We start from the raw sequence: 17,404 nt of genomic DNA on the forward strand, positions 1-17,404 counted from the left end.
GCCAGCATCATGACCAGCACCTGTTAGATATAATTATTATAAGTTCCCTTCAATGCACTTTGATCAAATCTGTCATTATCTCAAACCCTTTAAGCCTCATGTTGGGCACCAAAATGAACTGTCAGTGGTATGGGGAAGAGAATCAGAAGGGTAGAAGTGTGGAAACATGTGGGTTCATATGACAGTTTCATAAGAAAAAAACCCAAACAACCAAAGAAAAGGAAAAGCAATTGACAAAAAAACCCAACAATTGCTCACCACCACGCAACTGATGTCTAGCTGGTCTCTGAGAAATGGCCGCTCCAGCAAACCTCTCCCCTTGGTTTTATTGCTGAGAATCATGTCATGTTGTATGGAATGTCCCTTTGGTCAGTTGGGGTCATCTCTCCCATCTGTGTTCCCTCACAGTTTCTTGTGCACCTCTAGCCTACTCACTGGTGGGGCAGCATGAGAAGCAGAAAAGGCCTTGATTCTCTGTAAACACTGCTCAACAATACGTAAAACATCCCTGCATTATCAACATTGTTTTCATCACAAATCTAAAATTTAGAACCATAAAAGCTACTATGAAGAAAATTAACTATTCCAGCCAAAACCAGTACAATCTTGTACTAAGGAAGCCCAGAACCTGACAGAGTACTCCAGGTATGGCCTCAATGGGCTGAATAAAGGGGAGGGTTCACATCCCTTGACCTGCTGACAATAATTCTCTTCATGTAGCCCAGAAGACAATTAGCCTTCTTTGCTGCAAGGGCACATTGTTGGCTCATGTCCAACTTGATGTCTACTAGGACCCCCAGGGTCTTCTCTGCAGAACTGCATTCCAGCTGCTCAGTCCTCAGCCTGTACTGGTGCCTGGCGTTGTTCCTTCCCAGGTGCTGGGTGTGACACTTCTTGCTGAACTGCATGAGGTTCCTGTCAGCCTGTTTTTCCAGCCTGTTGAGGTCCCTCTGGATGGCAGCACAATGGTGTGTCATCCACTTCTCCCACTTTTGGGTTATCTGTAAACTGAGGGTATACTTTGCCCAGTCATCCAGGTCATTAATGAAGATGATGAACAAGATCAAGCCCAATATTGACCCCTGGGGTACACCACTAGTTATTGGTCTCCAACTAATCTTTGTGCAACTGATCACCACCCTCTAGGCACGGCTGTTCAGCCAGATTTCATTTCACTACATTGTCTGCTCATTCAGCCCATACTTCAACAGCTTCCCTATGAGAATCTTGTGGGAGATGGTGTCAAAAGCTCTACTGAAGTCTACGTAGACAATACCCACTGCTGTCCCTTTGCCAAGCTAGTAGTTTCATTGTAGAAATGTATTAAGTTGGTCAAGCATGATTTCCCCTTGGCGAATCCATGCTCACTACTCCTGATGATTTTCTTGGTCTTCAGGTGCCTGGAAGTCATTTCCAAGATTAGCTGCTCCATCATCTTCTGTTAGAAATGGAGAGGGGAGAGCTTAGACAAATCCCTGCCTTTCCAGGTTTCTGGCAGAGGATAACAGCTTTACTGAGGTGGCCAGCACCCCAAGACCCACTCTCACTCACAAGTTCTTAATAATGGCTGATCAGGCCTACTACAAAATGAATTATTTATTGAGGAGACCAAGGAAAATAGATGTAAGACTTAAACAGATTTACTTACTACACAGGAATAAAAAAAGAACTACTTGTAGATAAAGATACAGTGCACAATAATAATAAAGGTACCTTATGTTACAGCTAGCAAAGAAATAGTATAGATTAGGAGTCACTGTCACTTACCAATAAATGATAGCAGTGTGCCGAGAATCTCCTAATTTCTCTCAATCCCCTGGGGAAGTAACTCAATGTGTGTTGCAGCTTGAATTGCTGCTAGTAAAGTCCAGGGTAAGGAAGCAAAAAGGGCCTTTGCATGGTATCCACAGATGTTTTATTCAGCCACGCGGTGAGATGTTCAGAGTCCCCAAGCACACACTTGTGCAGAGACCAGGTTTCTCTCCGCTGAGGGACCCCGGGAGTGAACCGGGTCTTGGGGCAGTACAAAGATAAGGGCCAATCAGGGAATAAGGAGGGAGTGGCTCAGGGACATAGGATCAGAATAATGAGCTAATGGGGTCTTAGGAGCTTTTTGAGGGAAGCTTCTTGTGTCTCCCTAAACCAAGGAATGCCCCTCAGGGTCTCCATAGATGTGAACATCTTCTTCATCAAGGAGAACTCTACACACTCAGAGTGTTTAAGAGATTTCTGATTTCATGAAAATCATAGTGGTCTTTTATAGTTGTAAAAATGCTTGTGTTCTGCAGTCACTGATTTTAGGTTTTCCTTTCTCACCATTCAAGTCAGGACGTGTATTGCTGGCAAAGGAGGTCCTCAGCTGAGATAATTTGTCACATGACAAACCATTTCAGTCTGATTTTAGCCATATGTGATGGGAAGATAATGTTTTGCTGGATCAGGGAAAAAAGGTCCTGTCACATCTTCCCAGGTATCAAGGTGAGGCTGACCAGCCTGTAGTTCCCTGGGTCCTCCATCTTGCCTTTTTTGAAGATAGGACTGATATTTACTTTCTTCCAGTCTTCAGGCACCTCTCCCAATTGCCATGATTAATCAAAGATTATTGAGACTGGCATCAATGATATCAGCCAGCTCACAGCACTCATGGGTGTATTCCAACAGGACCCATGCACTTATGTACGTCCAGATTGCTTAAGTATTCCCTAATCTGATTGTCTTCCACTACAGGTAAGTCTTCCTTGCTCCATCTTTTTTTCCCTGTCTGTGGGACCTAGGATCCCTGAAGGGTGGTTTTGCTAGTAAAGACTGGGGTGTAGAAGATAGTACCTCAGATTTTTCCATGTTCTGGGTCACCAGGGCCCCATCCACATTCAGCCCTAGCCCACATTTTCTGTAGTCTTCCTTCTGTCACCTATGTACTTATAGAAGCCCTTCTTGTTGTCTTTAACATTCCTGGCCAGATTCAATTCCATTTGGGCTTTAGCTTTCCTAACATGTCTCTGCATGCTTGGATGGTGTCTTTATTCCTCCCAGGTTGTCTGTCCCTGCTTCCACCCTCTGTAGGCTTCCTTTTTGTGTTTGAGTATGTCCGGGAGCTCTTTGTTCACCCACACAGACCTCCTGGCATTTTCACCTGACTTCCTGTTTGTTGGGATGGACTAGTCTAGATCTTGGAGGTGGTGATTCTTGAGTATCATCAACCAACTTTCTCGGCCCCCTCTCCCCTCCAGGGCCTTATCCCATGGGACTCTTCCAAGCAGATCTCTGAAGAGACCAGTCTGCTCTCCTGAAGTCCAGGGTTGTGATCTTGGTTTTTTTGTCCCACTCCATCCCCTTGAGGATCCTTAACTCCACTATTTCATGGTCACTGCAGCCAAGGTTGCTTTTTACCTTCATATCCCCAATGAGACCCTCTTTTTCTGTGAATATGAGGTCCATAAGGACACCTCTCCTCATTGACTCCTCTATCACTTGGGTTGAGAAGCTGTTACTGATGTTCTCCAGGAACGTCCTGAATTGCTTGTGCCCTGATGTGCTGTCTCTCCAGCAGATATCAGGGTGGCTCAAGTTGCCCATGCAGACCAGAACCTGCAAAACTGAGGCTACTTCTAGCTGTCTGTAGAATGCCACATCTGCTTGCTCTTCCTGGTCAGGCGGCTTGTACCAGACACTCACTATAATGTAATTTTTACCTGTCTTCTCTTTAATCCTTACCCATAAGTTTGCAGCTGGCTCATCATCCATCCCCAGGCAGAACTCCATGAATTCCAGATGCTCTCTTACATAAAAGGCAACTCTCCTTGTTTTCCCAGCCTTTCCTAAAGAGTATGTTTCCCTCCATTGCAACATTCCAAATACAGGAGCTATAACACCACATCTCCACGATCCCAACAAGATCACAGCCCTACAACTGCACACAGATCTCTATCTCATAATGTTTATTCCTTATACTGCATGCATTAGTGTACAGGAACTTCCACTTGATGAAACTGAAAAGCCACAAGTCTATGATGAGATGCATCCCAGGGTCCTGAGGGAACTGGCTGATGTAGTAACCAAGCCAATCTCCACCATATTTGAAAAGTCATGGCAGTCAGGTGAAATCCCTGGTGACTAGAAAAGGGGAAACATTACTCCTGTTTTTAAAAAGGGGGAAAAAGGAGATCCAGGGAACTGCAGATGGTTGAGTCTCACCTCTGTGCCTGGGAGGATCATGGAGCAGATCCTCATGGAAGCAATGTTAAGGCACATATAAGACGAGGAGGTGATCTGAGACAGCCAGCACAGCTTCACCAAGGGCAAATTGTGCCTGACCAATTAGGTGGCCTACTATGATGGAGTGACTGCAAAGGTTGATAAGGGAAGACTGATCAATGTCATCTACCTAGATTTCTGTAAAGCCTTTGACACAGTCCCACACAACATTCTTATCTTCAAATTGGAGAGACATGAGTTTGAAGAGTGAACTATTTGGTAAAAAAGTAATTGGCTGGATGGACACAGCCAGAGAGTTGTGACCAATGGTTCTATGTCCAGGTGGAGGCTGGTGATGAGTGGTGTCCCTCAGGGGTCTGTCTTGGGACCGGTGCTCTTCAATATCTTCATCAATGACATAGACAGTGAGATTGAGTGCACCCTCATCAAGTTTGCAGGTGGCATGAAGCTGAGAAGTGCAAGTGACACAACAGAAGGAAGGGATGCCATCCATACAGACCTGGATAAACTTGAGAAGTGGGCCCATGAGAACCTCTTGAGGTTCAACAAGTCCAAGTGCAAGGTGCTGCACCTGTGTTGGAACAACCCCAGACATGAGTACAGACTGGGAAATAAACTCATTGAGAGCATCCCTGCAGAGAAGGACTTGGGGGTGCTGGTGGATGAAAAGCTGGACATGAGCCAGTAATGTGCGCTTGCAGCTCAGGTGGCCAACTGCACCCTGGGCTGCATCAAAAGAGGTGTAGCCAGCAGGTTGAGGGAGGTAATTCTTCTCTACTCTGCCCCTGTGAGACTCTACCTGAAGTACTGTATTCAGCTCTGAGGCCCTCAGCACAAGACAGAACAAGTCCAGAGGAGGGCTGCAAAGATGATCAGAGAGCTGAAGCACCTCTCCTATGAAGACAGGCTGAGAGAGTTGGGGCTGTTCGGCCTTGAGAAGAGAAGGCTCCAGGAAGACCTCATTGCAGTCTTCTGGTACTTAAAGGGGGTTTATAAAAAAGAGGGAGAGTGACTTTTTACATGGGCAGATAGTGATAGGACAAGAGGGAACAATTTTAAAATAAATAAGGAGAGAATAAGATTAGAAGTTAGGAAGAAATTCTTTACTGTGAGAGTGGTGAAGCACTGGAACAGGTTGTCCAGAGAGGTTGTAGATGCCCCGTGCCTGGAAGCTTTCAAGGCCAGGCTGAATGGGTCTCTGAGCAACCTAATCTAGTGGGTGACTTCTCTGCCCATGGCAGGGGACTTGGAATTCAATGATCATTAAAGTCCCTTCCAACTCAAGCCTTTCTATGATTCTATGAAGGCGATAATAGTCAAAGGGTCTGACAAGCTTCAGCAGTTTCTCCATTGCATCTCAGATTCACACCTCCAGCAAGCAGCAAACCTCTCTATATGACCTTCAGGTCAGCAGATTGTTGTCTCCATCCCTTGCAGCAGGGAGTCACCCACTACTACCACTCAGCACTACCTCCTGGTAGATGTTGCATGGTTTAGGGTCAGTTGGCCAGGTAATTTGCTTGAAAGCACACATAACTCCTCAGTTTTGAGTGCAGTGAATCTACTCCATAGTTACAAGCCTTCTGGTGGAGCTGGTAGCCTTCTCCTTGTTGCCAGAAGTAATTTTTCACCTTTCCCTGAGGCTGCACCTGACATTACTGCTAGGGACAGACTCTTGCCTGTGTTTCCACTGCAGCTGGGGTACAGGGCTCTTAAAGCTGTTGTGTCTCTGAGAAGATCTTGATTCTATATGTGATGCTGCACAGCCTGCTGACTTTCTTGTCTAACTCCTCCACTCGATGACTAAAGAAGGCTGTTAGCATTCAGGAACACATAATCATGGAATGATTATATGCAGGTGCATTTATTGAAGAGCTCTAGGTGTCAGGGGTACAGACCCAAATTTGACTTTGCCATGGGTTCGAGATGAACATGTTTTTATATTTTATCGTTATATAACTTACATATTATTTATTAAGTTTACATTGTTCTATTGTATACATTGATTTCATCCAAGCATGGGTTTCTTGTGATCCCCCTCAAACCCTTGAACATAGTTTCTCATGATTCTTCTTACAATTAAACAATAATTATATCTAATTACTAAGCAGTCATCTCATCTAACAATCATTTATCATATACTGGTTACACAGGTGCAGTTTCACATGATCTGGCAAACACAAGGCCTAACATTTCCCAGGGCCTACCCTTAACATTTTCCCAGGGCCTACTAAGCCTAACTTTCTAACTCCCCTGAATATACCATGGTTTTAGAAACATTTTATCCCTATACTATCAAGGCCACCTCTTCCATCCTTGGGGAAAGGCCCCAGGCACTCCCTAAGCCTATACTTACAAGACTGTATTCACCATCTAAAGCTCTATCTGGCAGGGATAGCTGGTCTAATACCTGCTGAGGAATATGGCCTATGACATGTCACCACCATACCTGAGAACATATTGGCTGGTTTGAAATGTGATGAAGATACCCATCTGCAACAGCTGTTGTCTCTGGGAGGCTGTACTCCAGGCCTGGCTCCTTTATAGGCCTTTCCTTAGCACCAGCTAGAAGAGAGTTTGACCCTCTAATCAGCAGCTAACTAACAAAGGCTCCAGACACTGTGTCAGGGGTAGCTGACTATGCCTTTATAAGCTGCTAGAGCTTCCTTGGGCCCACATCCTCATAGCTTCCCTTAGCTTGTCCTTATTTGATAGCAACAGGCATCCTCAAGTTTTTCAGAGGGTTCCCAGGATTTCCCCAATGATCCTGGACCCTGTCCTCAGAAGCTCCCAAAGCAGAACCCAGAGACTGCTGTGCAAACTGCTGCATCTGTTTGCTGCCTCTGTTACCTGTACTCATCTTGATGGATAGTGCATCTGGATACTGGAGCTGAGGCTCTCCTGGTGCAGTCCTGGGAGGGACCCAGACAGGGTGCCTGTTTCTGAGTCCTTAATTTGGGTTGCTCACCTGCCTTTGTGCCTCTGCAGTCTTGTGGGCTTGTGGAGCTGGGTCTTTGATAGTCTTATAGGTCTCCTGTGATGGACCCGGGAAGAGCCAGGGTAGGATATTATTTAAGCTCCTCCACTTGCCATGTTTTCTCTGTTCTTTTTTGTGATGTGTAGATAAGCTTTTTACCACATAGCATAACATCTGTCACCAGAGTTATGAACACAGAAAGATAAAGGGATGTTTGGTAAAAAATATTTTTTTTATTTCCATGTGGCTAGAATTTTGCCATTTGGAAACCCATGGTAATTTAGGCAGGTAATTTTGCTGAACTCTTAGTCTTCTTAGAAGGACTAGATATTATATACCACAGGATGGTATGGAAGTGATAGGAACCTGAAAGGATGGACCTTGGATCAGGGAATATTCTGGACTTTTGTTCAGTCTCTGGCTAGATTACTAAGGACAGCACAACTTCAGTCTAGATCAGTGGTCTCTAAAGTCAGTGTGCAAGACAATCCATTGTGGTATGGGAAGAGAATATTTTGGAAGTGTTAATAAATAAAAATTATTTAATACAGTATTTATGACATCTTTATCTCATACTTTTTAATTTCTATTTTTGTGCATATTTATAACACATAATAATACAATAGTACATGTGTATAATTTATAAATAAATACATATATTCAAGGTGCATATTCAAAAGATTTTTACGATGGGGTGCATGATTAAAAAATTTGGAGACCAGTGGTCTAGATGATCTTCTTGTTACATGTCAAGAATAGAATTGTCTATGTCCCCCTGTAGTGTGTTCTGAAACTGGGGGGTGGGGGGAGTGGGGTGGACTTCTGCACAGAAATTGACTATTGTAATGACTGCAGAAACTTGTGCATATTGGGAACACAGGTATCGAAATACGACACGAATGACACTCGCACTCTGAGAGGTCCAAGGTAAAAAAGGGGGCCAGTTATTTCCCAACCTCGATATTTATAGAATTCCAAAAGTGACCATGGATTGGAAGATGAAATTGCCACCTCTCCAGTCACACTGGTCAAACCAACAGTCCCATCAATTCTTTCCTCCTCCAGAAAGGAATGCAAAACAATCATTATTTACATGAAAAGTGCGTGAGAAACTCCATTACAAAAATGTAAACATCAGAAGGCTTAGAACTTTAGAAGAACAGGTAATCCACATCTTCCAAGAACTGATTCCCTTGTAATAAACTCTAATTGGGAAGCAGCTCATGTACTCTACCACTTGTGGTCTATGACTCACCCCTGTAAAATGTCCCTAAAATGTCCACAAAACATCAACAGTGTCCATTGTGCTCATTTAGTCCACCTGTTCTGGTGGTCACTCAGGACAAGAGAGGTGGTGTGTTGTGTGGAGTTACTGGGCACCAAATGTAGCTCAGATAGTGTCACTGCTGCACTGCAACTGCTTCTTATAAGACTTTTCCTCCATTGGTTTGGGTGGTTCCTGCTATAGTAATTCCTCTGGCTTAGACTTATCCACAGACCACAGTCACTTTGATGTGCACGTGCCCCAGCATGGCCTCACCCACCTCCACAGTCCCTTCGGAAGTAAACCTTTTCCAACATGGCCTTACCCATGTGTTGTGGTTTAAAATAGGAGGAAAATTTAAGGAAGTGATGTAGAAGTTTTTTATATAATTGATAATTTATTAAATTATTAAGGAGTTAGATATGTTTTTGTGAAACATATCTGTTAAAAATAAAAAAACTTGGGAAATTTTTTTCTTTTGTTAGGAGTGAAATAATATGGTTGGGCGGGTTCTGTTTCTGGCTGGGTTTACCGGTCTTGTTGCGGGGTTGGGGTTTTTTCCCTCGGGTTGCTTGCTGGTTCCCTTTCCTTTCTTTTATTTACTTTTAGGTAGGGAGAGGGGGTGTTGTGGGCTAGATAGAACTAACTTTATTAACATCTAATGATTTTCTACAACTCCTTAATCCAAAACCTAGCTGTACTTGTTACACCCCAGGAGCAGTCCTGGGTTGGTACCGGGATTTTACTCTGTAGAAGTTACTTATTAAATATGAAAAAAAAGACTACCCCCTCACCCCTCAATCCCGGTGTACTACTACTAAGTTCTAGCCTAACTAATTAAATCCAAGCCACTTCCCCTAACTACCATCTAAAGTACCCAACTCAACCAAGGATCAAATAACCATTTAAAGGGCCCAGGCGTAATATTAACCCTTTCAGTACTTCAATCTTCCCTCAAGTAAAAGAAAAAAACAAGATACAAACATGAAAAAGAACAACATAAAAATATCAAAATCAGTAAAAAATAAGTTAAATCCCAAATAAAAAGAATAAAAAAATACCCTGTTTTTTAAACTGAAATCCTCTTATAAACTACAGAGAAAAGACTCTTGTTTCCTATAACACATAAAACTATGGGGAAATGAAAGTGTTCAAATTAATATTGAAGAAAAGCCTCCATACTAAAATAAGTAGATGTTAAAATAGCTGTAATCCCATGAGAAGTTTAAACAGAAAAAAAAAAAAGTACTCCTGTACTTCCAGGAAAAGAAAAAGAAAATTTCTGTTCCCAGAAATGAAGATGATTTTAAACATAAATAATAAAAACTTTTACCTTTAAACAACTTATCTTTAAAACAATACCCCATAAGCCGACACAGCTATGAGAGACAACTGCTCACTTTGAAAATTTAAAAAGGTTTATTAAACCGTAACAAAAACACAACAAAAGGACTACATAAGGAAAAATTCGCAGTGCTGGGAACTGCCTTTGTGGCTACCTACTGTTTTGCGGAGAAAATCAAAAACTCCACAACTTTGTAAAAGTTTTAAAGCTGGTATGTTTATTGCAGCGCAGGACGCATGCGGGGATTACTCTCCTTAAAAGGCATGCGTACCTCTGGGATCTTCAGGTCCCCTTTTTATCTTTCTCCCCAAATACATATGCATACAATTTCACAATAGGTTCATACATATTCATTTTACAGACTTCCCGTGACATTTAGCGCTAGTTCTTTGTTATCAGAAAGAATTCCTAGGCAAAGTTGACTTGTCTCTCCCCGCCTTATCTCTGCCCTTCACTGGAGCAATTTTTTTCTGAGCTCAGACTAAACAGCTAAGATTCCAAGGCTTAACTAAAAGATGTCAAAATGGATTTCTACCCTGGAACCTGGAAATTTTCTACTTTGCTCATTCCCCCCTTTCCTAGAAAATAAGTAAATTCTTTTACTTAATGCAGACCCCTATGTAAATAGCTGTCTCTTAATGTTTTGCCATGTACATTTGATAGGGATGTTAACATAGCTACTCATTGTAGTATTCTCAAATTCCAAATTAGCAAGATCAGTTATAAATATATACAAAACAATTCTGCAAGTGAAAGTATGAACCATTCCCGACTGCCATATACTCATTTTTGCCCGTGTAAGCTTTAGTCTCAGTTCATTGCCTCCTGATGTCACTCTCTAAGAGGGGGCTTCTGGGGCCTTCTTCACTCGAGAGTGATGGATCCAGGCATTCTGCTCCTTGATCTTGATTGCAGTGAAGGTGGTGAGAAGCACCTGGAACGGTCGGTCCCTCCTACAGTGGTTCCAAAGTTTTCTCTGTAAGAGACTTAACATATACATAATCTCTAGGCTGTATGTTATGTATTGGCCTATCTAGCTCCCTGCTCCGAGCTCCAGCCACGTGTTTGCACTATTTTGGAAATGAAATGTGATTCTCTGTCTGAGGATATTGTGGCTGGAACTTGGAAGCGTGGTATTATTTCTTGTAATAACACTCTGGTCACCTCTCGAGCTTTGATAGTTCTGCTGGGGAATGCTTCTGGCCACCTTGAAAATGTATCTGTCAATACCAATAAATACCAAAGCCCTCCTTTACTTGGGAGTTCTGAAAAGGCAATTTGCCACTGCTGTCCAGGCCCATGGCCTCTCCCAATCTGACTGAGTTTCGGCTTGGGAGCAATTTTGGGGTTAGTCTGAAGGCAAAGATCACATTGTCGGGTCACCTGAGTAATAGTGGCGTATAAGTTCCTAGCAACTACTCTTTCAATCAAGAAGGTGCATAGGGCATCTATTCCCCAGTGTGCTTTCTGGTGCTCTTCTCTTACTAGTGACCACAATAAATGGGAAGGGATTACCAGCTTTTTTTCAATGGTAGCCCACCCTTCTTGGTTATATGTCCCTTTTTGATCTTCAATTAATTTTCTATCTCTCTTATTATATTCTGTCTTACCTTCAAGGGAAATTTCTCCATCTGGAATTAGGGCTCCTTGAATAGTTACCTCACCTTTTGCTGCTTCCTTTGCTTCTCTTTCCACCAGCTCATTTCCTTCTTCCAATTCTGAACTCACTCCTTGGTGTGCTTTGATATGCATAACTGCCACCTTTTCAGGCAGCTGAACTGTTTTCAACAGCTGAATTATCTCTTGTGCATGTTTGATGTTCTTTCCCTGTGAGGTCAGAAGTCCCCTCTCTTTCCAGATGGCTCCATGTGCATGCACGACTCCGAATGCACACTTCGAGTCTGTGTAGATGTTCATCTTCTTTCCTTTTGCCATTTCTAAGGCAAGGGTCAGGGCAATTATCTCAGCCTTCTGTGCAGAGGTGCCTGTTGGTAAGGGTCCGGATTCTATTACCTCTCTGCAGGTGGTTACTGCATACCCAGCATGTCGCTTTCCATTGGCAACGTAGCTACTCCCATCAGTGAACCAGGTCTCTGCATCGTCCAAAGGAGTGTCCTTTAAGTCTGGGCGGCTGGAGTAGGTAGCTTCAATGGTCTCCAGGCAATCGTGGTGCACTGCTTCCCCTTGATTTCCACTGTGAAAGGAAGCTGGGTTGAAAATATTAGTCACCACTATTTTTACATCATCTTGCTCTACCATGATGGCCTGGTATTTCAGGAACCTCTGTGAGGAAAGCCAATGGCCACCCTTTACTTCCAGTACTGTGGACACTGTATGGGACACTAGCACAGTCATTCTTTGTCCCAGGGTAAACTTGCGTGCTTCTTGAATATTCAGCACAACTGCTGCTACAGCTTAGAGGCAACCTGGCCATCCTTTGGCTGTTGCATCTAGTTGCTTGGAGAAGTAAGCAACTTCCCTCCGGTATGGACCCAAGTCCTGGGCCAGTATTCCCAAGGCAATTCCTTATTTTTCATGGGAAAATTGAAAGAATGGTTTACTTACATCTGTAAGTCTTAGGGCTGGAGCTGACATGAGGGCAACTTTTAGCTGGTGAAAGGCCCGTGTGGCTTCTTTCGTCCACTGGAGATCTCTGTTTCCACAGGCAATAAGAGCATAGAGGGGTTTGACGAGCAGTCCATAATTATAAACTCACAGCCGGCACCACCCTGCCATGCCCAAGAAGGTTCGGAGTTTTTTTATTGTCTGGGATTTTGGGGTTTGGCATATGGCTTCCTTGCGAGCCTGCCCTAGAGTCCGTTGCCCAGCACTCACCTCATACCCCAGGTAGATTACTTCCTGTTTCACTACCTGTGCCTTTTTCTTTGATACTCTCTATCCTTGGAGTCCTAGGAAATTCAAAAAGCTTACCGTCCAGGCCACACGTGCTTCTTTCGTCTGAGTGGCTACTAGAGGGTCATCCACGTACTGTAACAGCCTTCCTTCTTCCCATGGAGCTTCTCAGGACTCCAGATCTTGTGCAAGTTGCTCCCAAACAGAGTGGGGAAATTTTGAAGCCTTGAGGCACATGGACGATGTGAGCTGGGTTTTGCACTGCTTTCAGGGCTTTCTCATTTGAATGCAAAAATTTTCTGGCTGGCTTTGTGGATAGGGAGGCAAAAGAAGGCATCTTTCAGGTCTAAAACAGTAAACTAGGTTAGCTCAGGTGTTAAACAAGTTAGTAAAGTATATGGATTTGCTACTACAGGGTATAAATTCTTTGTTATCTTATTGACAGCCCTCAATCCAGTACCATTGATTATTGGGCTGATTTCTTCCCTATCTTCTTTTCAGGGGGTACTGCTTAATTCTCACTGGTTGTGTTCCTTTCTTAAGCCTTTTTACTATGAAGGGGTGCATTCTTCACCCTCCCTGGTACAGCAGAAGCCTATACTTCTGAAAATACTTGTTCTAATATCTCTTTACTAATTTCTTTCTTAATTTCAATGGCTGTCTAATGTTAAGCCTAACATCTTTATATCATTTGCCTCCAGAGTAACCCCCCCATTTGAGAATGTTTAGAGAATTGGGCATATACAAAAGCTTCTAAGTACACATGTTACTTTAAAGATTTGCAAAAGTATGCCTTCTCAGACTGGTCAGTTGTTCCCCACACTATAACACAATGGTTCTCCACAGGTACTAAAGCTTTATTTAAAACTGAATATACAGCTCCTGTATCAACTAAAATTTCACCCTTTTCCTTTTTCTGGTCTCACTGCCTCTCGAAGAGGGGTTTGTTACCTCCTAGTTCTGGATGAACTGCCAGGAGGGGGATGGGTGCGAATGGGTATACCTTTGGAGCCTGAGTCCTCTTCCCTTTTGGGGAATTCCTCCTTATCCTCTTTTACTTTAGGAGGAGTCTTTAATAAATTATAAGTACTTATTTTGCGAGCTGTAATCGCTTTGCATTTCAGTATGATAAACTTTCTCTGACTTCATACATTGCTATCTTATGCTGCATGCTGAACAACACGTTTCATTTGCTTTCTCTTTGCTTTGTTTTCTTTTTCAAGGGCTAACACCAGTAGGTCAGAGGGAGCTCTGAACCCACAGTTACTCTGCCATTCTGGGTGAAGTCTTAAAATAAAACTACATCAACATATGGGACTTTATTTCATTTCCTTTCTTATTTTAAAACATCATTAACTATAATAAGGTATTATAAATCCTTTTTTCCTGAGCCGCCCCTACTGGCAGCTTTCTCCCAGTGAGCCCCTCCCAAAGGGGCTAGTTCAGGAACTTCTTTGCTCTGGTTAGTTCTCATTTTCTCTTTCTCTTTATACTATCTTGTTTCTACCCAAGCCTCACAGTGTCGTCTTTTCTCAGTTTTTCCACACACACAGACCTTCAGGTGGCAGGCATTAGATGTGATCCTCCACACATAAGCTTTAAGATCTCAAGTTCTGAATTGGCTTGATCAGGAACCTTAAATTTACACTTAAGGCACAGAAATCTGCATTGCACACAAGGTGCCAGCTTCTCAATGCACCAAAAGCTCTCAGGAATTGCTTGCAGACTATTCCATTTATCACTTCGGCGTTTATCACTTAACCTCTACGGCGGGCTGTTTTCAGTTCAAACTTACTATATTACCAACTGAAGTCTCATAAACTCATTCATCTCTTCTATCTAAACTCTGTTTTACAAAATCTCAGTTTTTTCTAGTTCTCTTCTCTCACAATCTAATTCAAGCATTTTTACTGACACTCACTTTACTGCCTTGCAATAGGCTGTGCTTGTTACAGCAAAAACTTTGATATGCCCACAAACACAGACACACACCGCTCCCCCCCTTATCTCAAATTCACAAGTCAGGGCTGGAATTGCTGGGGGGGGGGAATTCTTGGAATTCCTTTAGTTCGTTTTACCACAGTTAAACATAAATCACCATACCCTAGTTCTTCTGTGTAAAATGCTACATTTGTTGCAAACAAAATCCTAAAATCTCCACAAACACCACTATACAATTCGAGCATCAAATTACCACAATGTGGGGAAGAACCACACAAACTCACCGGGAAAGGGCATATCTCTCAAAGTGCCTGCTTTTCTTAACACAACACAGCATACAATACACTTCAGAATTTACCCACACAAGTTTCCTCTACACACACTCTGGACACAATCAAAATAACAGCACACAGCAAAATTCTAGAGATAAAGTCTAACTACCAGGGTAGCGGAATTCCCTGAGTTTATACTCACGGTTAAAATGTGCCCAGTCTACACAAATCACTACCTTTAAACACAATATACATCTTGACCAACGTTTCTCCATTAGTTCGACTTCACCGCAGGGCACTCCCTGCCCCATAGCCTGTCCCGGCTGGTACCTCAGGCCTCACTTGGCTCCTTCAGTTGCGGGTAGAAACTCCCCCGCACTGTAGATATGCTCTTTTTGTACAACATGCACTCACACAAGTAAAACCACACACAATGCATTACCTACTCAGCAATACAGTGTCTAGACACCACACACACGCGCGAGTTCATTTGAACCCACCCCCAGGGTTGCTAGCGGCCGCTCTATCGGACAGTGAACTCTCACCTCTCAGTCGTTCTATCGACTGGTCTGCCTGCAGGCACAGGCTGAGCACTCAGACGTCTCTGAGTGACTTATTCAGCCTTCTTATCCCCCGGGAGCCTTTTTAATACATACCGAATCTTCTGCACGCCAGCAGGTCCTTGTCTGTCTCCGCAGAAGGCAAAATGGACAGTGGAGCTCCTCTGGGAAGATCCCGGGGCGCGCCTAGAAGGTCCTTCTATCCCTCCTGCCCTGCGGGGACAGAGACGGAATCTCCTGCCTGGCTCGCCAAAATGTTTTGTGGAGAAAATCAAAAACTCCACAACTTTGTAAAAGTTGTAAAGCCGGTATGTTTATTGCAGCGCTGGACGCATGCGGGGATTACTCTCTTTAAAAGGCATGCGTACCTCTGGGATCTTCAGGTCCCCTTTTTATTTTTCTCCCCAAATACATATGCATACAATTTCACAATAGGTTCATACATATTCATTTTACAGACTTCCCGTGACATTTAGCGCTAGTTCTTTGTTATCAGAAAGAATTCCTAGGCAAAGTTGACTTGTCTCTCCCCACCTTATCTCTGCCCTTCACTGGAGCAATTTTTTTCTGAGCTCAGACTAAACAGCTAAGATTCCAAGGCTTAACTAAAAGATGTCAAAATGGATTTCTACCCTGGAACCTGGAAAATTTCTACTTTGTCTCACTACTATGTGGTCAATCCATCTTCAAGATGGATGCTCAGTCTTTTATACCCCTGGGGATTGCATCAGCCAACCCTGGCCCCTCCCAAAGTCTGTCAGTCAGCTCTTCTTTGCCATTTATCCGTGGAGACTTCTTTCCTCTAACTTGATTGCAGGGTCAGCTGTTGCCATGCTGCACCCCCTAAGCAACAAGCTTTTCCATTCCCAACTGCCCCATGGAAGGGGCACATGTGCATGCCTTCTTTCTATCTGTCCTAGACAACCCCGGCTGTCTGATGGCAACAATACAGAGTGGGGGAAAAAGGAACTATGGGGAGAACAGAGGACATCTAAACTACAATAACATAACTATACATCACTAAAGCTTCTCTTAATATTCACACAATATTCATCCCTTAATTGTGAGAGGCAATCATCTCATTATCCAACTATAACATGGCCCTTCAACAAGCTGTGAGAAGGCTTATAAAAATAAGAAAAACTTCACAATAGCAGGGTTCCCCAAACAGCTGTTATTTGTAACAAAATTAAGAACCACAAAAAAGCTTTTTATCCCTCGTGTAAAGAAGTCTCCAAAACCTTAACAAAAGAGACTTCTCTCCCTAAGTAAACTAAAAAAACTATTTTAAAAGTAGTAAACTAACTAGAAACCTTAGATTTAGTTTCTTTACATTATCAGGAAAAAAAAGAGTTAAAAAGGGAGAAAAAGTATTCTAAAGAGTTTAGTTTAATTCTTACTACTTTTTTTCCTTTAATTACTTTTAATAAAATTTTCTTTATACCCTTTTGAAGTTTTTAACTTACTTTACCTTTCTCCTAATCCTATCTCACAACAAGAAGTAAATACCTTAATAATTATCCAACACTAAAACCTACCACACTCATCAACACATTAATTGAAAAATCTCAAAATTAAATCTAAAATTAAGAAAACAAAACCACTACACAAAATTGGTGTTTCTGGCCGGTTTCAAACTGAAACCACCACATCTTTTAGTAAAAAATACAGACAATTAATAAATGCTGTGAGATGGAGAATTTATTTAGAGAAATAAATAGTGAAGCACGTATTAAATAATAAAATTAAGTAGAATGATAGTGAAAAAGTTTTATTGTATGTAATTTCCTTAAATTTTCCTCCAATTCTAAACCACGACACTCTACCTTTCGCTTCTGTGATGCAGAAGCTTTTTGTATAACTGACAATCTATTAAACCACTAAGGAGCTAGACACGGCTCTGTGAAAGACACATGTTAACAACAAAAAAACCCGGGAACTTTCTCTTTCCTTCCCGGTCAGCAGCGCAGTAACACA

General features: G+C 42.7%; 2 protein-coding genes across 11 annotated transcripts in view; one reads left to right on the forward strand and one right to left on the reverse strand.

The window, feature by feature from the left end:
* Positions 1 to 17,404, forward strand: part of LOC103827276 (mitochondrial nicotinamide adenine dinucleotide transporter SLC25A51-like) — a 63,195-nt gene that overhangs the window by 36,424 nt on the left and 9,367 nt on the right. The window lies entirely within an intron of this gene.
* On the reverse strand, positions 9,595 to 16,591 carry LOC127060979 (uncharacterized). 8 transcript variants are annotated; one of them, XR_007780335.1, is made up of 3 exons: positions 15,962 to 16,591; positions 15,524 to 15,640; positions 9,609 to 10,787 (listed from the first exon to the last, which is right to left on the reverse strand). XR_007780335.1 is itself a non-coding variant. In XM_050986439.1 (2 exons), exon 2 carries the CDS (start codon positions 11,734 to 11,736, stop codon positions 10,831 to 10,833), a length of 906 nt encoding a protein of 301 aa, XP_050842396.1. In that variant the 5' UTR covers positions 11,737 to 11,995; positions 12,367 to 12,745; the 3' UTR covers positions 9,604 to 10,830. The 8 variants fall into 8 exon arrangements, 3 of the variants coding, with proteins under 3 accessions (XP_050842396.1, XP_050842395.1, XP_050842397.1); XR_007780333.1 differs by having other exon boundaries at positions 9,595 to 10,787; positions 15,524 to 16,591; XR_007780331.1 differs by lacking the exons at positions 15,524 to 15,640; positions 15,962 to 16,591 and adding an exon at positions 11,466 to 12,745 and having other exon boundaries at positions 9,595 to 10,787.

Source organism: Serinus canaria, chromosome W (assembly GCF_022539315.1).
Source record: "Serinus canaria isolate serCan28SL12 chromosome W, serCan2020, whole genome shotgun sequence".
NCBI classification, from domain to species: Eukaryota; Metazoa; Chordata; class Aves; order Passeriformes; family Fringillidae; genus Serinus; species Serinus canaria.